This window comes from Penicillium psychrofluorescens, assembly GCF_964197705.1.
Source record: "Penicillium psychrofluorescens genome assembly, chromosome: 4".
In the NCBI taxonomy this organism is placed as follows: Eukaryota; Fungi; Ascomycota; class Eurotiomycetes; order Eurotiales; family Aspergillaceae; genus Penicillium; species Penicillium psychrofluorescens.
Window position 1 is genome coordinate 3,738,721 of NC_133442.1, and position 20,124 is coordinate 3,758,844.

Here is a 20,124-nt window from a genome sequence, read left to right on the forward strand (position 1 = left end):
AGTTCTATTTGCAGTGCGCTTTATTTGCCTCTATTTCTTCGGTTGTTGAAAATGGCGAGTCCCATTGATCAGTGCATCCGCAAAATCCGAGCGAGTCCCAGCTCTTTCAAGCGTCAAAAGACCCTGAATTGTACACCCTCTCGGGGAAGAAATGCTCTCCCGCAAAACCGCAGGGTGAATACCCGATTCCAGCGCCGCAGTCAAGCCTTTCAGTCCTTGGAGAATCATCTGCATGGCCTCAGGCCGCTTGATCCCCTCCGCCACTGCACCGTCGAGCAGTCCCTCAATCGGGATGGTCATCGCCGCGAGAGATGCACCGGTCAGCATCGAGCCGACGTCCGTGAGCTCGCGAGGAAGATACCAGATCTTGCCCACTTGGTTGAAGATCCACTCCACGATCTCTAGCATCAAAGCTGGCAGAGACTCGTTTGGCGTTTCGATCATGGTCATTGACTGCCGGAACGGCGCTCCCATGTTCGGAATCGCTTTCACTAGGAAAGGCTCCGCAACGTCACCCGGTGTCCCGGACCGAATGATATCAGCCAGGTTCTCGGGCGGTTGTCCGCCCAGCATACTGATGACCAGTTTCCCGGCCAGAGCGCCCCTAACACCTGGACCACTGAGAATATCCTGAGCCATGAACGGCTTGAACCCGAGAATCACCACGTCTGCATCCCGCATCACCTCGACACTCTGTCCATGGACAACTTTAACGCGCGATTGGTGCTCTGCTGGAATAGAGGCTCTCAGCTTTTCGGCAGAGGCCTCTGACCGCGTGGTTGCGATAAAGTTGGATATAGGCGGAGGCTTTTCTGCGTTGTTGTTTGTGAATGCAGAATCCAACACCCCCTTCAGCACTGCCCCGCCCATGTTCCCTGGATGCTATTAGCATGGAATTTCAAGTGCGGCCCATTATTATGCTTACCGCATCCGACGAATCCGACTGTTTGGTTTGATAAAGCCATTCTTGCTATATTGGGGGTATGTGAAGAGAGAGTTGTCCGGAATGCGCAGATGCGGTGAGCCGAGGCCGTGTGGATTCGGTTGGACTCCCCGATAATTCGGTTGGGGCTGCCGACATGATGTTTGTTTTATCTTTTGACAAAGAACAAGATCAATGGATTTTGTAGCAAAATCGAACAAAACTCATTCCTATGTCAGCTATAGACGATTATGCTTTAAATAGAACATCTAGCTCGTGCTCTGCTTGCATAACTTGATCTCCGAGACGAGATGCGGGGATCATTATCGTGAAAGGGGTTCTCCACCGAGAAAACTCCGGCCCACCCGTGTTCCTGGAAGGCTTCCATGGCTTCTGAGCTTTGTGTCTCTCCAAATTAGGCATATTCGGCCTTGAAGAGGTCGTCGTTACAAACATGCGGCAAAAAGGTGAGTGGGACATGTACGTCTACCGTCTGCCCTACTTGATTACCAGCAAAAGCCCAGAGTCCCCCAAAAATGGAAAATCGTGGAGGTCCTAACTATTTTTGGTTCGTGAATCCGGACTTCTCCACCCCCCCCCCGGTCAGCGTATCGTTTCGTCTCCAACCGGCGGCGTGCGCGGTGATAACTCTACCAGGACACCGTGCGGGGAAGACATCTAACGGACGCATCTATAAGACGACGGGTTACTATCTCCGCACAAAATTCCGCGAGGAGAAAAAATTATATCAAACAAAACCGTTGATATTTTTGATAATGGTGCAGACAGAGCCAGAGCAATATTTCCTCGATCCGACACCACACGTCCCCAACTCCAGATTGCCCATTCTAGTCTATCGCAATGCGTTATCGGACCCTAGCCCGAGAAACATTCTCAATATCATTGAGCCCAATGGATGGTTGAAGGGTGGACAGTGGAAAGCATACAATGTGCCCCATTTCCATGCAGCATGTCACGAATGCTATGCCGTTCTGCAGGGGAAGACCACATATCAGCTGGGCGTTGGGCCGACGGACCCCGAATTCAATGAAAAAGGCGAGCCGTACGGAATGCGGTTAACTGTTCAGAAAGGAGATGTTTTTGTGCTCCCTGTGTGTCATCTCGTTGATCCTTCTAATGTTGCCGTGTTTGACCAAGACTTACTAACGTTGTTTGAATTGCAGGCTGGGGTCTGCCACGCCTCCCTCGAGTCAGAAGGAGACTATGAATTTATCGGACTGTACCCAAATGTAAGTTTCCACTCTCTTTCCCCTGTTGCACATCCCGGGGCTAATGCATTTGTGAGTTGATAGGGTCTTCTCGAAGCGACCGGCCATCGATTTGATATGAATTATGCGATGAAGAGTCCAGAGGAGACGGCAGCGCTTGTTGAAAAGTGTGATTCCGTGTCCATTCCACCTTTGGACCCCTTGTATGGGCTCGATGGGCCGTTGCCGAGGGTTTGGAAAGAGGCAGCCAAGAATGCAGTGTCCGGTCGGATCCGGGCTAGGATGTGATTATGTTTGTGTTCATAACACTGTCTCCTTTGCACATTGAAATATCATGGGTCCTCAAATTCAAAAGGTCACTGACCGTGATACCTCGGTACAGGTTTGTAGTTGGGTAAATAGTTGTGGCCTGGGGTGTCGACCCCCCTATGTAATTCCAAATTCTGGCGGTCTTTGTTTGTGATAGTGTCGTGATCACCTCATCACGTCTCCACTACAGCTCCATTCCCTGTCATCCAGCCACGCTAGTATGTGATTCCGCTAACAGCTTGTCCGAACTATCGATCTGGCGCAGATCCTGAATCTCCACAGAAAATAAAGATCAGCGCGTGAATTCTCCGATGTCGCGCTTGATGCCCTGGAACATTCAGATATGTCCATTCTGCGTCAAGGAATGCGCCAGCAAACGCGACCTTGGCGAGCATCTGCTATTCTATATCGGCGAGCACCTGCTGCCGGCCGATGGACTTCACGATGTCCTGCAAATCAAGCAGCTTGTCCGCCTTCTTTCACCGTGCAAGAGATATCGATGCCCGACCTGCTACAGAATAATTCGTACGCGCTGGCAGGGTTTCAAGCATGCTTTCTATGAACGGTGCTGTGGAGTAGGAGCCCGAAATTGGCGGAACTATCGTTTCTCGATCCCTGTGTTTTATGAAAAGACAGTTTGGGGGAATTTTCTGTTCCTTCGTCTTCCTATTGGTGAGTGTTTCTTTTTTTGATTTTTCAACTTTCACACGGCAGAGAGACCTGATGATGACACTGGCACAAATTCAACTAGAGATTCGGAGGATCATCTACGAATATCTCCTGTGCTTCGAGGAGATAGTCTTCACTGCGGGTATCCGCACAGCATGGATCACACCCCATCGAAGTGGGCTCTACCTGCAGCATAACCCCACAAATCACCCCCTGGCAATCATGTCGGCCAACCATCAGGTCTACGAGGAAGCGCGGCAAGTATTTTTCGGCCTCAATAGATTCGCCTTTTCGTGCCCGAGAAGTCTGCCTCTCTTCTTAGTAGGGATCGGCCAGCAAAACGCCGTGCTCCTTCGTTCAGTACGCTGGAAGAATGTCCACGGATACCAAGAGCAATACGAGGAAGTGGCTGAAAAGATCCGCGCGTGTCTGAATGAGAAAACGGAGACACTAAGATCCGACTTCTTCATAGACCATTTGGTCGCCGAACCGTATGACTGGAACTCCGACCGGCATAAAATGCGACCGAGGACCAATGCCGATGCTTTGGATGGGCGAGAGCGGTGGAGTATGGATGCCATCTGGCATAGATACAATCTGCACGGGCAGGAAATCTACGGCCAGGCAACGGTGACGTTCGAGCTATGTGTGGAACAGTATACATAGGGAGATAGGTTCTCTGTGGTCGACTACTCCATTGCTCCGAGGCGATGTACAAGACTAGTAGATTTAAACCCTGTATTTCTTCCGAGCAGAACCCCTCGGCGACATCATCACTATTTGGAATCTCCTTCAAGCCAATCATCAAGCTCGGTCGCTGGGAAATGGCATTAAACAGTTTCCATCACTAAAATTTGGATCGGGCCGCACTAACCTTATTCAAGGGATTAGCGCGAGCCCCATGGGAAAGTAAGCACGAGAATCGATAGTGTGTCAATAGACCCGCTGCCAGGGCGTGTCGATCGCCCGTGCTCCTACCCGATCGCGCCCGATCTACGATCGATACCCTCGATCGGGCCAGCTCGGACTCAACACGGTCCATCTCGTGCGGAAGATCCACAAAGGGAAATTCAGTTGCTCTACCGGTAGAGCATCTATGGATGAGTTAAAGAGGGCCATGATTCCCCCGACCATTCTGACTGTCAAGCGCTATCCAACTTCATCACTCTCTTTAAGCCCTTCTTTTGACCTTCATCATGGGATCTGAACTCGGAATCACCGCCAACACCAAGCCCGGGCTGGCAATCACCCCCGTGAGCATCTGGTGGGTATGCTGGATGGGTATCTGGACGGTCTGCGTCGCACTAGGCATGGCCTATTTGATTGTGCACCGCAACAGCCCTACTGTCCGCATTCGAGGCTTGGGGCTGTCCCTCTCGGCCGTCGTGCTTCTTCACATGTACTGGGCGTCTGTCCAAACCGGAGTCATGATTGGCGCGATGATGCCGGGAGATGCCCAGTATTGGATTATGGGCACTTACTTGCCCTGTGGCATGGCCCTGTTCCATGCTTCCAACAGTCGCTTCCTCCACGTTGCCAAGCTGCAAAAGAAATATGTCCAACCACGCAACAGCATCTGCGGCTCTCCATCACAGCGGCGTGGCTTGATCAGCCGTTTCCACCGACTCGCCTATACGACAAAGACTCTGATTACCGTTAGTATCTTAATGGTCGTTCAGGTACGTACATACGATTTTTGCCGAGTGTGCTTCGTCTAACCGGTTATCCAGATATTCCTCACGGTCCTAATGTACCTCATCTCTCGCAAATGGCATAGCTCCTGGGGCATTCCCGGAACTGAGGTTCACGGTACCCCAATGGAACAGAAGACGGAGCAGGGCACAGGGTGGGAATGGTAAGGGAAGCCCTCATTCTATTACGATTGTTGTCTCACAAGTATACAGGTGGCCGGGTGTGGTTTCGCAGTTCTTCTGGTCTTGGCTTGTTGCCCCCATCGTTCTCTGGAAGTCTCGCAACATCCACGATACTCAGGGCTGGCGCGTTCAGACAATTGGCTGCGCAATTGCTGGGTGAGTACGAAACCACTGCCGAAGTCTTCTCTCTCTAATGTCTTTCGCAGCCTCCACGCTACCCCCATGTGGCTAATCGCTCTCTATGTCCCCGGCATGGCACCGGCCAACCAGTACTGGATCCCTCCTCAGTGGTAAGCCTCCCGATATCTATCGTTGCTTCATTCAATAACGCGGTTACAGGATCTGCCTCTCTGTGGTCTTCCTGGAGATATTTACAGTCTTCGTTCCCTGCTGGGAGGTTATGCGCCGCCAGACTCTCCGTCGAGAGACACTCGACGCAATTGCTCAGTGGGAGAAAAGAAACAAGGCTTCCGACTCCGGGGCCAAGTCTCTCGATTCTGGTTCTACTATGGTCGAGTCCCTGCTGTCCGGTCGGAAGTCAAGGAAATCCGTCCGGACCAATGCCTCCGAAGAGAGTATCCTGACTATGAGTGCACTTGAGTACGTCCTTGAGCGTAACCCGGGTCCTCTTCAGGAGTTCTCCGCCCTTCGCGAGTTCTCCGGAGAGAATGTTGCCTTTCTCACTGCCGTCTCCGATTGGAAGAACTCGCTGCCTCCTTCCGTCCAGGATGGCACTGCTTTTAAAGACAAAAACTCCAAGGATATGATCCGAAGCCATTTCAACCGTGCGCTGCACATCTACGCCGAGTTCATTAGTCGCGAGCATGCCGAGTTCCCTCTGAATATCGCTTCCACCGACGTCAGGAAACTCCAAAACACTTTCGACAATGCTACTCGTATTGTGTACGGCGAGAAGGACGAGCCTAACCCCGTCAGTCCTTTCTCCGCTACCTTCCCTGTGGATGCACCTCTGTCGCCCAGTACCTCAACCAACTCGGAGAAGACACTGAATGTTTCAGAGTCCGATACCCTCAAGAACCTCGTGCAGTACTGGGGCGAGGTTCCAGCGGAGTTTGATGCTTCTGTCTTCGACAACGCTGAACACAGCATCAAATACCTCGTTCTCACCAACACATGGCCCAAGTTTGTCAAGGACCCCAAGACCTGGGGTGGACAGGTTTGAGATGTCATGTTAGTCGTTCTTTATCTCTGCATCAGAGACACCTGTATATTCAGTGGCTACGTTTTATACCCCTCTTTCTGTCCAGCCTTGTGATGAATTGTCACTGGACGCCGATACCTTTGTAATGTGGAATAAACCATTATGGACATATATATTCTAATAAATTCAAGATTATGATCCTATTGAAAAAGTCATGAGCTCGACTACCCTTTCTTGGGTCAGCTCCCTTCCTAATAACCATCTATGACTGACAGAAACCATTTTCATGCCAACAAGACATGGTATCTCCTACGTAGACCTTAGAGCCCAGGCACTATGATCGACACTGCTAGGAGTTGAGGCTAGCCCTAACATGGATGCAATGACAGCATCCACCACACTCCTCTCAACCGTCTTTCCGTTCTCGTCCCGCACTGATGATGCACCTGTGCCTAACTCCAGGCCAATAACAGTGGGGCTTCTGGCTGATCCTGCCTACTCTATGTTTGCTTCTTTTCTTCTTTGCTTCTTCCTTTGGCCTTCTTCGCTGCATGTTCATGTCGGCCTGTGTTCTAGCCCCTGCCTAGTATGCAACGTCTCTGTAATCCTTCGCATTGTTCTTATATTCCTTTTTGACAGCCCCGCTTTCTCTTCGTCATCCGTGATCCACCGAGATTCGTCCAAGCGCCGTATCCGACTGCGATCAAGGGTCCAGATCTTCTAGTCAAAGTGGACCTAATTCCCTTGGTGTCACTAGGTATGTGGCGACTTCTGTGCGTGTGTGTTTCACTCTGACTTGGCGAACGCGCGGTTTGGCTTGGGGCGGACTGCCTGACTGACAGACAGTCTTATCTGCGATAGATATTCCCCTTCACCTTATCTCTACTCCTACCCAACACACCACCACCACCATCATGCCTCTGACAATCCTCTCTGCGTCCCAACTGCGAACATTACTGCACTCCCTCAACCGGGATGAAATCGTAGACCTCCAAAGGCATCTGGGCGACGCCCTGCGAGAATACTCCACCGGGTCGCAGGAGCAGGGCTGCTCGGCCACCTACCAGCCTCAGCGAACTGCCATCACCCGCGAGAATGGCTGCACCACGCTCTTCATGCCCGCCAGTACCGGCAATACCATCGGCATCAAGATGATTTCCTTGCAGGACGGAGGCGTTGCGGGGTGCGCGGTGGAGAAAGGCAGCAGCTTTGACAGTTCCGAGGGGGACCAGTCGTCATCACGGTCGCGCAGCATCCGCAGCTCGGTGATCTCCCTGTCTTCCGACATGAGCGATTTGTCGGTGGGCTCGTCCCAGGAAGACAACAACTCTAGCCCCTCGGACACGACCACGTCTGGGAGCAGTAGCTTGTCCTCGTCCTTGATGACCGGGTGCGTCAACCAGCAACCGGTCGCGTCTAGCACATCCAGCCTCTCCAAAACCATGGGTGCCTGGCCCGGGGTGGGCACCCGCGATACCTCCCCGCGGGGCAGCGTGACCCTATTGGACCGAGAGAGCCTGCCCTTCGCCCTCATCAACGCCCACGAGCTCACAGCCTTCCGCACGGCGCTGGCCTCGCTGCTGATTTTCAACAAGCGCAAAAAGGTGCGCACCCTCTTAATCTTTGGGGCTGGCACCCAAGCCTACTGGCACATCCGACTGGCCCTGGTTCTACGAGGCGACGAGATCGGGCGCGTGTACATCTTCAACCGGTCCTTTGACCGCGCCGCCAAGCTCCTGCGCGACATCTACTTGCCGGAGAACGCCGAGTGGCGGCGCGATGTCAAGTTCTCCGCGATCAGTAGCGAATTCGGCGAGTACAACCGCATCCTGAAAGAGACGGTGCGCAAAGCCGACGCCATCTTCTGCTGCACCCCGTCGACCTCGCCGCTGTTTCCAGCCGAGTTCCTGACCTCGCGCGAAGGGCGGCAGAAAGGCCGTCTCATTGGCGCGGTGGGTTCCTACAAGGCGCATATGGCTGAGGTGCACCCGGATATTCTCCGGGACGAAGTGCTTGTGACGCCACCGCATCGGCACTTCCACAAGCATACGAAGCGCAGCGGAGTCGTGGTGGTGGATAGCCTGGACGCGGCGATGAAGGAGGCCGGCGAGATCATCCAGGCGGGCATTCGACCTACGCAGGTGGTGGAGCTCGGCGAACTACTCATGGTGCGGCAGGCCTCCCAGGCCAGCGAGGAAGACACGGCGGACGAAGAAAAGAGCCTGCGCGAATGGGTGGAGCGGGGCAATGTCATCTACAAGAGTGTTGGACTGGGATTAATGGATCTCGTGACGGGCGGCGATCTGGTGCGATTGGCACGCGAGAGAAACCTGGGGACGACAGTGGATGATTTCTAATTTCATGATTGATACCCGATTAACGATTGCATAGTTGCTCTTTACTAGTTGAATATTAATGTTGTTGTACTTGTTGCTACTGTTGGTCACTGCGTCATCGGAAGGGCGGGGCAGAAAGAAGAGCTGTCCGCCTGGACCTAGAACCTCCATTCTACCCTAGGTATAGCTATACACCATTCATAGACATGCGACACTCTACCTGCCACCTGCCCAATGGCCTCACCTTCACCGTCGCCCCCGTCTTCGGTGGCGTCACCTTCAAATCCAACGAGCTGAATGTCCACAACTCCATCTTCCCGCCAGGATGGACCATCATCATCCACAGCGAAAAGCTCGACCAGAGCTCCCACGATTCCGACGACCCGGACAGTTTCTCTCGCTTCACAACGCCCACCCTAAACCGCGACAGCATCTACATCTCGTACATCGTCAATCCACCCTCCAGCGAGTTCAAGCCCGCCAGCTCCCCCACCCGCCAGATCGCCATGATGCTCTGGGCTACGCTGTGGTGGTACTTCCACGAACCGGAACCAGACTTACAACTGGAAACCGAGGCCTCGAGCAAGACACCCCACGATGCGCGTCCCAAGGGCGACTGGATCGTCAATATCAAGCGCGAGGGCATTTTCAAGGGCCGCAACCTGCTCCAGAAGCTCGAGCGAATGGGTTTGATCGCTAGTAAGGACTCATCCGTGGGGTTTCAGCCGGTCGAAACGCGTGATTCGTCCAGCTGGGCGAAGATGTTTGTCAGTCGGCGCAGCTTCTGGCAGCTTGATCCGCGTCTCTTTCTGTTCACACTCACGCCGCGTGGAGCAATGCCGTCGCCGTCGCCGTCCGTGACGCCCTTGCAGTCCCGGGGTGCCTCGCCTCATCGCGCAACGTCCTCCCCAAACCGGGATGGACTGCCCGCCACACTGGCGCCGACAGAGGTGACCTTCCACACTGCGAACGTCGGCACATTCACCTCCGGTGGACCGTTTACCTCTGGCAGCCACTTGCCCACGTACTACCCGCCCGCACCGACACAATACATATACACGAATGGAGTACGGCACCCGGTCCGCCCCAAGCCGCCACACCAGGGCGAAATCTTCTACGTGCGCTACGTCATCAGCATGAGCCAGTATCTTTCGTTCCGCATTCCGTTCCTACCCATGACCAAGCCCGGAGCTGCTCAGACCAGCGGCAGCGGCAGTGAGAGTCGCCCATCCACGCCGACCATCTCATCGGTCACAAGCGTGGAGCAACACCTCAGCCACGACGTCTCCTCAGACCTGGACACGCTGCACAAATGGATGAACGACCCCCGCGTCGAGGCGATGTGGGGAGTCGGTGGCCCGAAAGCCGTGCAGGAAAAGTTCTTGCTTGCCAACCTGACTAGCAGGCACAGTTTCCCCGTCATTGGATGCTGGGATGGGAAACCATTTGGGTATTTCGAGATCTACTGGGTGAAAGAAGATCCTCTGGGTCGATTGCTGGATCGGGTGGACAACTATGATCGCGGCATCCACCTTCTCATCGGCGAGCAGGAGTTCCGCGGTCCGCACCGCGTTGCCGTGTGGTTGAGTGCACTGGTGCACCATTGCTTCTTGGCAGATATGCGAACCGAGACGGTGTTCCTGGAGCCGAGGGTGGACAATACCAAGTACGTTTATTTGCCTCTGTTCTATTTTTTTTGTGTGTGCCTAACTAACCACCTCGGCAGGATGATCAGCTATCTGCAGGAAGCGGGCTTCTACAAGGAAGGAGAAGTCAGCTTTCCGCATAAACAGTCCGCCGTCATGAAGATCCGACGAGAATATTGGGAGGCTCCGGTGTTGTAGTTTGCGGGATGATGGCTATGTTGATTGCATAACGAGATTATAATGAGTGATGACCAGCATTGATTTCTGGCTTTTTGAAGGTATTGGGCTTGTTGAATTCTTTTAATATTCAGGCAGGTTTCCATTAATACAGTTTACTGTTTTCCCTATTTATTTAAACAGATGTGGGTGTCTCTGTCGTACCGTAGCTGCCACTGCACTCACTGCACTCTGATCTCTGATCTCTGATCTAGTGTCCGTCTGTCTGTCTCTCCGTAGATACACCCGAATGGATTTGCATCCACGGTCGTTGTGCTCTCCATGGGAAGAGATATTTCTTTCAATAGAAACAAGCTCAAGCTTCAACGATGCTTTGTAGTGAACCCAAGATAACATGACGCTAAAGCTTCTAACCAGTCAAAGCTGTATATCTTCACCAGCTAGCTATAGCTATAGCTATAGTGGATCCCACTCGAACCTCGGAAATCTCCCCTTCCCCGCATCCAAGTCGGTGATTCTCGGTCGTGAAGAACATCAAATAAAATAAACCAGCTGGGTATTCAACAACAAGACCAAACGAAACCAATCTCTACTAAAAAAGAAAAATGGCCTCAATTCTCACGAAACTCACACCCCGCGCAACAGGCCAAATAGCCCACGTCACAATCTCCCGGCCTACAAAACTAAACGCCCTAAACAGCGCCCTCCTAGCCGCCCTTCCCCAAACCCTATCATCGCTCACAACCAGACACCCGGATCTCTTGGCCGTCATCCTCACAGGCGCAGGACCCAAGGCATTCGTCGGCGGTGCGGATCTCGCCGAGATGGCGGCGCTGGACTCGCCGGCCTCGGCGCGGGCATTCATCACCCGTGTCCATGGTGCGTGTGATGCTGTGCGCGAGTGTCCGGTTCCTGTTATTGCGAGGGTGAATGGGTTTGCGCTGGGTGCGGGATTGGAATTGGCGGCGAGTTGTGACTTAAGGGTCGCGAGGGAGGGAGCGGTTTTTGGGATGCCGGAGGTTAGTAATGCGTCTTTCTCTTTTCTGCTTTTTTTCTGCAACAATTGTATTGAGAGTGCTTTGGGAGTGCTTGGGAAAAGATTTCATACTAATACGCAAAAAAAAAAAAAAAAACAGGTCCGAGTCGGCATCCCCAGCGTCGTAGAGGCAGCCCTCCTGCCCAACCTAATCGGCTGGGGCCGAACACGACAACTCCTAATGCTAGGAGAAAACATCAGCGCGTCCGATGCGCTGCGCTGGGGCCTCGTGGAGAAAGTGGTTTCGGATGGCGAAACAGAGCTGGATGAGGCTGTGGAGGAATGGGTTCAGGCGCTGGAGAAGAACGGGCCGTTGGCTGTGCGGAGGCAGAAGGCGCTTATGCGGAGGTGGGAAGCGTTGTCCGGTGTTGATGAGAGTGTTCAGGCGGGCGTTGATGCCTTTGGGGAGGCTTTTGAGGTCAAGGCTGAGAATGGGGAGACGGAGACGGAGCCGGGGAGGATGATGGGGGAGTTTTTTCGGAGGAAGGAGATGATGGCGAAGGGGAAGTTGTAATCTCTTCTTTTCCTATTCCCATATCATGATATCAGGCTGGGTTCGATATTGTGCTTTACCCTACAATCTACTTGTAGCTGATAGTCGTAATAAAGATCGATATCATTAACGTCCACTCAGACAATGATACTTAGATACACACCCCCCTGTAACCCGGAGAACCAAAAAAAGCGAAGTAAAACCCCCAAAACATCTAAAAACTTCCCATCCCAGTAGTAGGTAATGGGAGAGACGTATCCAAGAAGAAACCGACTGCAAATGATCAAACACGAGACGAGACCGTGAATCGAACGCCAGACCAGGTCGTGGAGAATGCAGTATAGAGATAAGTAAAAGACATGTCTAAATCGTACACATGGCGCCACGGAGGGCGGATCATAGATCGTTGACATGAGGCGAACGAAGGGTATTGTCACAGGTATAGGTAAAGAAATAGAGAAAGGGATAGTGAAGGGAATGGTAAAGGTAAGGAAGGAGAAAGGGATATGATGATGGTCAAGACGCGTGGCGAAAGAGAAAGATAATCGGTGGAATGAAGAAGAGGATAATGACGAATAGGTATGAAGGGCATGAAATGCGTATCAACGACGAAATGCTTTTGCTGAAAGACAAATCAGAAAGTAGCGAAAGTGGGCGTGTCGACGAGAGGGAAAGAAAATGTACTGGACAGCGAGCGGAGCCAAGCACACACGGATAAATATTAAGTCGACAAGACAAGGGAACAGACCAGTCGAGACCGGCTCGACTGGACTACTAGTGAGGACGGCCAATCCGGCCGTAGGAGCCAGTAGCAGAGGCCAAGAATCGGGCAACGAAGCCACCGCCGTGGACGTGGCCGTTGGGCTTCATCTTCTTGCTGGGCTGGCGGGTTGGCTCACACAGTGGTTGTTTGGCTTCCAATGACCCGACGGTGACATAGCTATAGCTCAGCGAGGATGCCGGGCTGCTACTGGTGTCGGTTACCATCACGTCATCCGTGCCGTGCGAGGAGCAGGTGCTCATGCTAGCGGGAGTGCCACGCGAGCTGGGCGCTAGGCTAGAAGACCGCGAGCAGAGCGAGTTGAACGTCTCGGCGTGCGATAGACCCGGCACGTCACGAACCGACGGCGGCGAGATGGAGCGGCCTTGCCGGGAGGGCGAGGTGCGGTGGCGCATGTAGGGATTAAAACGATCGGCGTCTGCGGCGTTGGTCGGCGAGGAATTGTTGTTCATGGCACTATGCATGCTGGGGCAGGAGACATGGCTGGGCAGACGACGCGTCAAGATATCGGATCCACGACGGCCGTCGTTGCGGATATCGATTTTCTGGCGACGAAGGCGGCTGGCGAGCAGATCCGCGGAAGCATGGAGACGGCGCCTGTAAGAGAGCATAGTTAGCGAACAAGTCCTGAATGAGGATCACTGCAAGCACGTACCATTCGCGGTGTTGCTGCTGCTTCCGTTGTCGGTCCTCCTCGGCTTTCCTGGCTTGTTCGCGTGCTTCGAGACGGAGCCGGATCGGCTCCAGAAAGGGCTCCAGGTGTACCAACAGATCCTCCTCGGTGACGCGGGTGTCCCAGTCCAACAGGAAGAGGAGCTGCCGCTCCATCAGATTGACCTCGGGCATGGAAAACCCGAAGCCATCGAAGCCCTTGACGGCGGTATACCGAGCCCAATGCTTGTTCTTGGGGCTGGAGTCATTCAGATTCTTGGCTGCCAGAATGAGGGAGGCCAGGAAGATCCGGTGAACGGTGCAACGCATGCCCTTGGCCACGGGGGGTAGGCGGGCCCGCAGACGGCCCAAATAGACCAGCGAGCTCATCAGAGTGGGCACCTGGACCTGCGAACGGGCGACAAGCGAGGTAATGAACTGCTCGATGTTTGGCAGCGGAGGAAGATTGTCTAGCGGCGGTGTTGACGGGGGCGTGACCTGCCCGTGACTGACGGTCACCTGCTCGCAGCGGATGACCTGCGAGGCTTGTCGGGCCAAGTGTGACACCATCTCGCGAGACACTCGCTGCCCGACAAATTCGTCCAGAGCGGCCCGGTTGAGAGCCAGCGGGGAATCCATGGTGGATGGTGGAAATAGTCTAGAGAGTGGTTTATATAGTTGGGGATTGTCTCCCTGGAGGTGGCACAATGTGCTTTGGTCGTAGCGGAGAGATAGGTTGGGATGGAAGGATGGAGAAGAGAGACAGAGAGAGAAAAAGAACAAAGAGGCAAGATTCCTGGCCAGCAGGAAGATCTCCGGTCTAGTCGACGAAAAAGAATGCTGCGGTAAGGATAGCGGAGGTTGTCGTGTCAACCCTCTTATCGTGGCGATAGCCCTAACTGAAGATGGCGGGAAGTGAGACAGCGAGAAACAGTCCACACAGACAGACAAAGAATCAGTCACAGAAGAGGTTGACAGATATTAGTTCTGAGGGAGCGACAGAGGGTTAAAAGAAACGAGAGAACAAAAAAGGAAATGACGACGGTGGGCATGTGGATGAATCCCGTGAAGAATCTGGGAGGCAGAGGGATAGATATAGGCGTGTGGTATGCGCCAGAGGGGGGTCACTGCAAGGACCAGTCAGGAAGCGGACAAGGGGTTGCATACATAGTCGCGCGGGAGGGAATGCAGTGGAGCTGACAGATATACTATTAGGTCTATCAAACACGGTGCGAGGTATCCCTGGATTCGATTATTTGACGCCCGTCCGGTTACGTCCAGAGCGATGAGCGAGAGGCTATCCCGCGTATCTTGCGACACTGACTATCTTGACAATCTCCTTCTCTCTACTACCGGACCTCCCGGCGAGTTCTCCTGGATGGACCAAAAATCATGGGGCCATCACCTTGATCCACCGCTGCGAGGGATCGACGCTAGCTTGGTGGAGTTCAGCGGCAGTCGACACATTTTAGCTAGTGGTTGAGCTAGACCATGTCATCGCTGAAACTCGCGACCGTCTCACTTGTCTCCTGTGCGAGACGCGGGGGGAAGACGTGGAGTAGATGCCAGCGCAGATTCCTCCCCCTAAGATGTTTCGCGTGGTCCTTGGACGCGGTGTGGTGTTTCGCGCCGAAGGGTGGCAGGGAGAAGGGGGTTGGGTTTGGTCAACTCTATTATTCCTGTGTCCTGCCAAACCCAATCATACATCTCACACCATCGAGTCTGTGCACCCTGATCAGTCGCACCGGTCATGGACATAGTCTGATCGCCTACATGAGGCGAGTCACTTGGTACGAGTCCAGCGGCACTAACCCACTAGAGCCCGTCCGTAGCGTCTGTCACTTGCAGTGTTCATCTATTCTAAAAAAAGACCCCGATCGGCATCCTCCACTGTTTGTATATAAGCGCCCGTCTTCCCCCCGGCCAGCGCTTACAACCATCTCAACCACAGCCAACGGTTGGCTCGGTCGCGCCGCTCTTAACGCTGTTCGGTTAATGTTGGGTGTTCTAGACGAAAGCTATTCATAGAATGAATGGCATTCCGGTCGGTCGGTCCCACTGTCGAGCAAACCGATCCTCGCGTTGAAACGTAGGATTCACTAGGTGGGCGTGTCGCGCACCCGCAGAATGGTTTTCTAGCAGTGCATCGATTGGTCTTTATGCATTGGGTATTCTAGGCAGCAGTTTTGGAAGAATTCCAGGCCTTGACAGGCGAGAAGCTGAAACCGCGTCCTGTTTCATGCACCAGGCCGTCGGTTTCAGAGGCGCGTCATGATGTTGGATCCGCGCTTAGAGAGAGTGGCTTGAACCAGACAGATTGTTTAGGGCTATTGGTCAAGCAGAATGAAATTTGGTTCCAAATCTACCCCTCCACGATCTGACATCCACATCTCACATTCTCCGGCTCAAGAAACAACCACCGAATAAGCCGAGGTCGTCAGCTCAGCCGTACCAGTAAAAGGCTCCGTGCCCGCCTCCACAGTCACTAGATACAGACTGGAGCTCACGCCCTCGTTCTCCTCGAGATACTGGAAGAACTGCAACATATCCCCCGAGAAGCTAGTCACCTCGGACTCCGCCACAAAGCTGTACACATACGTGCTCCCGTTCAGACCGTAGTACAGCTTCCAGGTGACCCCGTTGATAGTCGGCGTCGCAATGGTCGAGCCCGTCGATGAGATCGGGCCTGCGCCGCCCAGCGCTGCTAGCCATACCATGATTTCGTATTCGTCGGACCCGGAGGCGCTCGAGCTGAGGAACATGTCGTACGAGACGTCAGCGGTGATGTCTGTAGTAGAGTAACTATTTTTTTTTTTTAATATTAGCAACTGGACAGAATAGTTTTTCATAGAATATCTAGTAATGGTTACCTCCAATCCCATGTAGACTCGATGCTGCTGATCGCACTCAGCTGCTGCGCGGTGAACTGTAACGCAACATTGGCATAGCTCTTGACCTGGCTTGTATCCCCGGACCACGAGTATGTGGTATACCAGGAGATCGTCGAGCCGCTCAGCGAGTCGACGCCTGTGCACTGCGTGCCGGATTCATCAGCGCTCAGGCCCCAGAGGTTGTTGTAGACAATATAGCTGCCCGTTGTGGTTGAGTCATACTGGCCGCAGAAGTCGGCGCGGCGCTGGAGCGTCCTGGTGGGCAGTATAGATGCACTACCTGTCGCACACAGCGCTAGGGAGATGAGCGACAGAGACGCGATGGAGGATTTCATTGTGTTGAAGTGGAGGCTGACTTTTTGTCCAGTGGAAGACTCTGGAATTTCGTTCTATCTTATATCTGTCGCTAGGCTATTACATGCGAAAGCTCGTTCATTGGGGGGGGTTTCCGTATAGAGCACGGAGTGAAGTCGCGCTGTTTGATCATAGGGATCATCTCCACCGGGTAATAAAGTGTTTGTTGCAGAGGTTATCCACACAGCACTTCGGCCCGGTGCTAGTTTTTCCACGACTGGGAAGTTCTGCAGGAGACATTCTGCAGAGCGTGGTAGCATGTCCGGTAGAGAAAGCGTGTCCGAGACGACGGCGTTGCGGGCAACGGAACGGAGCGTTCCCCTGTTTGATTTCCTCCGAACAAGATCACAGGAGCATTAGAGTCTGTCCAGATTGGCCGAAGGATGAACTGAAACGCCAGTCTTTCTCCACATATATACCCCGCGAAGCGATTGCTGCAGAAAATTAAATCCGTGAGATACTGCCTCGGCATCGGCATCCGTGCACGGAGCGCTGGCCGTTTTGCACTGGGTGCGGATCGACACATCATCCTTGGATGTGTGCTATCAGAGGGAGAATTCTTTAGAAGAATGGGTATTCTAATATCAGGAAATTAACCGGCTTTGGATAGCATGGGCGTGCACTCGAGTTTGGTATCCATTGAAGAAGTGATTGCGCACCATGGGATTGAAATATATATTTTGGCTGACAGGATGTTGAAGCCAGGCGTATAGTTCTCAACCAAACCAAGATATTCAGCTATATTCATTCGGGTATTCTAAGATTAATGAGCATGATAGTCAATAGGCTTCTGTTAATTTTGTTTTCCTATAGAATGTAGCTCGGCCAGTCACGACGAGAGAAAGAACGAATAGGTAATCGAAGTAAAAGAGTGGTGTTAACCTCGCTATTGACGGTGGATGGGATTGTCATCCCAGTCGGAGTTAAGTTTGTGGATGCCTGGGATCACCAACACCGAAGATCTTCGGATTCCTCCGAGGCAGATATTCTGGATCAGATTTTGGATCCGAAGTCGGGCATAAAAAGCCAGGCGCTGCCTAAGAGAGGAAAATCCTAAAAGAAAGAAGAAACTAGGGAGACTTGTGATCATCCCATCGATTCGCTCCACCCTTCCTCTCAGTACAATCTTATTACTGAGGAAGGCAACATGTTTTTTTTCTCTTAAGTCTCTACTCATACTGCGTAGGAATATACCCCTCGATGATTCACAGTAAGAAATGACTATAGAAGCTTGCTGAGCGCTAGTGAAGGTGGCGGCCCACAAGGAGAGGTCTGTTCGCTTCCACAGACCCGACGCGATATGAGATCAGATATGTATCTGAGACCCCAATATAATTCCGTCACTTGATTTAGACAGAGAGATTGCAATGCCGCTTCTCAATTTGGTAACCCCGCATATCCACTCAACACGAAGATTATCTGTACTAAAGCAGTGGCTATGTGAGCTCTGTTTGTCCCGTTAGCGCCGACTTCAGCGTCCTCTACCCATTCTGTACTTAAACTCAAGACTGGGGAAAGCCATGGAAAAACAAAAAGAGAAAAGAAAAGAGATGACGCCTTCACGACACTAACTAGAAGGCCTATATGCTATGATTGAGACTTAGGCCCCCTCTGGAATCCTCGGTATTGAAACTCCCATTTTAACATCAACAAAGCGACCCACTTTATTGACGTCGTGTCTAGGTTTCTACTCGGTCCCCTCGCCTAGGCCAAGATAACCCTTTTTTCGTGTTTCTAACACTGGCATACTCATGAGGGAGGCCAAATGATTCACGTGTCTTCTGGATCTGGCTGGATCTGTGGCAAGGGCAAGGAGGCACGTCACATTAAAGTGGGGGATGTTATCTGGGCGCCCCCTGGCACCACTCACTGGTACGGCGCCGGTGACAGCTCTATCAGGACACGTTTTGTCGTGGGCATGGGGAAACCAAATGGCTTGAACAAGTTACCGACGAGGAATACAAAAAGCGAGGGGAAAATTGATTGTCGCGGTCTGAGTCCTGAGACAAGGCCACTGGGCCGCTCCTCGGCGGTTTGTCCTCCTAACCAGGAACAGAAGTCAACACCAGTCAATAATGTGAATGACTTTTCCCTTGATTAGGATTACGGGGTCCCTTGCTCTTTGAAGCTTACGACCTATAGTTAGTGTGATGAGCTATCCTCGGGGGTAGGTGTTATGTAGGTCTTGAGTAATATGGTCGCTTGGGATCTCAGTCATTCCAGAATATATCCGCTCAGAATGGCTGACATCAATTTATTTCCATGCAACATTATTGCCTGCGAGATATTCCCTACTGCCTGGACAGCTCGATATTACACCAATGAGAGCGACGCGGTTTCGGATCCAGCTGGTCCGGATGGCGTGGAGCCTAGGGTGATTGACAGCCTCAGGCAGAAACGAGTACAGCATCAACTGGACACTTTCTACATCTAGTAGTCTCTTCGTGTAAATATAGATGTGTAGTACAAAATACTTGAGTATTACTATAGAGCTACGATAATGATTGCATGCATACCTTGTAGCTCTCTACCGCGGCTCATCAGGTTGCCCCACATGTAGAGTGGATCAACAGGGGGACCAAATTCATTTCTCTTTTCTTTCCTCCCTTCTTTCCTCACTCACCTCTCACCTCTCTCCCCCTCCATCCAATCATGCCTTCTAAATCCGCCAAGTCCTCCTCCACCAGCGCTCAGCGCTCGGGCTGCTGCAGCTGCCTCTCCGCCCGCACCCTCAGCTTCCTCGCCCTCTTCCTCGCCCTGTTCGCCGGCGTGTACAGCTTCCTCGACGCGCGCCTGGAGCAGTTCTATGTCTTCGAACCCGAGCATCTGCACGATCTCTCGCAGCGCGCCATCAGCGCCCACGGCGAGGACACGCGCTCCGTCGTCAATTTCATTGTCGCCGAACTCGAGCAAAAGGTCGGCTCCAAGTATCTGAACACCGAGGAGGAGTGGGTTTTCAACAATGCCGGCGGTGCGATGGGCGCCATGTACATAATCCATGCCAGTACGTTTGTCACTTTTCTTTCTCTCTCTTTTTGGTGGACCATGGGTGGCACGGAGGACAGCAGCGCGACCATTGGACTGAAAGGATCCGTCGCATCCATGGGTCCCTCCCTACCCGCACACAACTTCATGCTAACGTAGCGGTCCCTAGGTATCACCGAGTACCTGATCATCTTTGGAACTGCTATCGGCACCGAGGGCCACACGGGCCGTCACACAGCCGACGACTACTTCAACATCCTGCACGGCACCCAGCTGGCCTACGTCCCCGGCGAATTCGAGGCCGAGGTCTACCCGGCAGGCAGCGTGCACCACCTGGTCCGTGGCGAGGTCAAGCAGTACAAGATGGACTCGTCCTGCTTCGCGCTCGAGTACGCCCGGGGCTGGATCCCGCCCATGCTCTTCTTTGGGTATGCCGACACCTTCTCCAGCACGCTGGACTTCCCCACGCTGTGGGCGACGACGCGCATCACGGGGCGCGAGATGATTGGGAATCTATTGCAGTTCAAGCTGTGAGTTGGGGCACCGTGATCTATTGGAAAATGGTTGGACAACGAAGGAATGTATATTAGGGTCTTTTGGCCCGTTAAA

General features: G+C 53.0%; 9 protein-coding genes across 9 annotated transcripts; 6 read left to right on the forward strand and 3 right to left on the reverse strand.

Annotated features, from left to right (window-relative positions):
* Positions 1–30: 30 nt before the first annotated feature.
* Positions 31–965, reverse strand: PFLUO_LOCUS7059 (uncharacterized protein; the record flags this gene model as incomplete). The annotated part of the gene is made up of 2 exons (XM_073784660.1): positions 31–875; positions 926–965. 2 exons carry the CDS (start codon positions 963–965, stop codon positions 31–33), a joined length of 885 nt encoding a protein of 294 aa, XP_073641094.1.
* A 2,221-nt stretch (positions 966–3,186) lies between these two features.
* Positions 3,187–3,795, forward strand: PFLUO_LOCUS7060 (uncharacterized protein; the record flags this gene model as incomplete). The annotated part of the gene is made up of 1 exon (XM_073784661.1): positions 3,187–3,795. One exon carries the CDS (start codon positions 3,187–3,189, stop codon positions 3,793–3,795), a length of 609 nt encoding a protein of 202 aa, XP_073641095.1.
* Positions 3,796–4,325: 530 nt separating this feature from the next.
* PFLUO_LOCUS7061 (uncharacterized protein) lies at positions 4,326–6,186 on the forward strand (the record flags this gene model as incomplete). Its single annotated transcript, XM_073784662.1, has 5 exons — positions 4,326–4,808; positions 4,860–4,984; positions 5,034–5,159; positions 5,210–5,293; positions 5,343–6,186. 5 exons carry the CDS (start codon positions 4,326–4,328, stop codon positions 6,184–6,186), a joined length of 1,662 nt encoding a protein of 553 aa, XP_073641096.1.
* An 893-nt stretch (positions 6,187–7,079) lies between these two features.
* On the forward strand, positions 7,080–8,522 carry PFLUO_LOCUS7062 (uncharacterized protein; the record flags this gene model as incomplete). Its single annotated transcript, XM_073784663.1, has 1 exon — positions 7,080–8,522. The coding sequence occupies one exon, from the start codon at positions 7,080–7,082 to the stop codon at positions 8,520–8,522; it is 1,443 nt and encodes a 480-aa protein (XP_073641097.1).
* Positions 8,523–8,707: 185 nt separating this feature from the next.
* Positions 8,708–10,345, forward strand: PFLUO_LOCUS7063 (uncharacterized protein; the record flags this gene model as incomplete). The annotated part of the gene is made up of 2 exons (XM_073784664.1): positions 8,708–10,167; positions 10,228–10,345. The coding sequence occupies 2 exons, from the start codon at positions 8,708–8,710 to the stop codon at positions 10,343–10,345; spliced, it is 1,578 nt and encodes a 525-aa protein (XP_073641098.1).
* A 584-nt stretch (positions 10,346–10,929) lies between these two features.
* Positions 10,930–11,874, forward strand: PFLUO_LOCUS7064 (uncharacterized protein; the record flags this gene model as incomplete). Its single annotated transcript, XM_073784668.1, has 2 exons — positions 10,930–11,343; positions 11,461–11,874. The coding sequence occupies 2 exons, from the start codon at positions 10,930–10,932 to the stop codon at positions 11,872–11,874; spliced, it is 828 nt and encodes a 275-aa protein (XP_073641099.1).
* A 753-nt stretch (positions 11,875–12,627) lies between these two features.
* Positions 12,628–13,924, reverse strand: PFLUO_LOCUS7065 (PHO85 cyclin-1; the record flags this gene model as incomplete). The annotated part of the gene is made up of 2 exons (XM_073784669.1): positions 12,628–13,231; positions 13,290–13,924. The coding sequence occupies 2 exons, from the start codon at positions 13,922–13,924 to the stop codon at positions 12,628–12,630; spliced, it is 1,239 nt and encodes a 412-aa protein (XP_073641100.1).
* A 1,766-nt stretch (positions 13,925–15,690) lies between these two features.
* PFLUO_LOCUS7066 (uncharacterized protein) lies at positions 15,691–16,511 on the reverse strand (the record flags this gene model as incomplete). Its single annotated transcript, XM_073784670.1, has 2 exons — positions 15,691–16,087; positions 16,156–16,511. The coding sequence occupies 2 exons, from the start codon at positions 16,509–16,511 to the stop codon at positions 15,691–15,693; spliced, it is 753 nt and encodes a 250-aa protein (XP_073641101.1).
* Positions 16,512–19,182: 2,671 nt separating this feature from the next.
* PFLUO_LOCUS7067 (C-8 sterol isomerase) lies at positions 19,183–20,049 on the forward strand (the record flags this gene model as incomplete). Its single annotated transcript, XM_073784671.1, has 2 exons — positions 19,183–19,534; positions 19,685–20,049. 2 exons carry the CDS (start codon positions 19,183–19,185, stop codon positions 20,047–20,049), a joined length of 717 nt encoding a protein of 238 aa, XP_073641102.1.
* Positions 20,050–20,124: the final 75 nt, after the last annotated feature.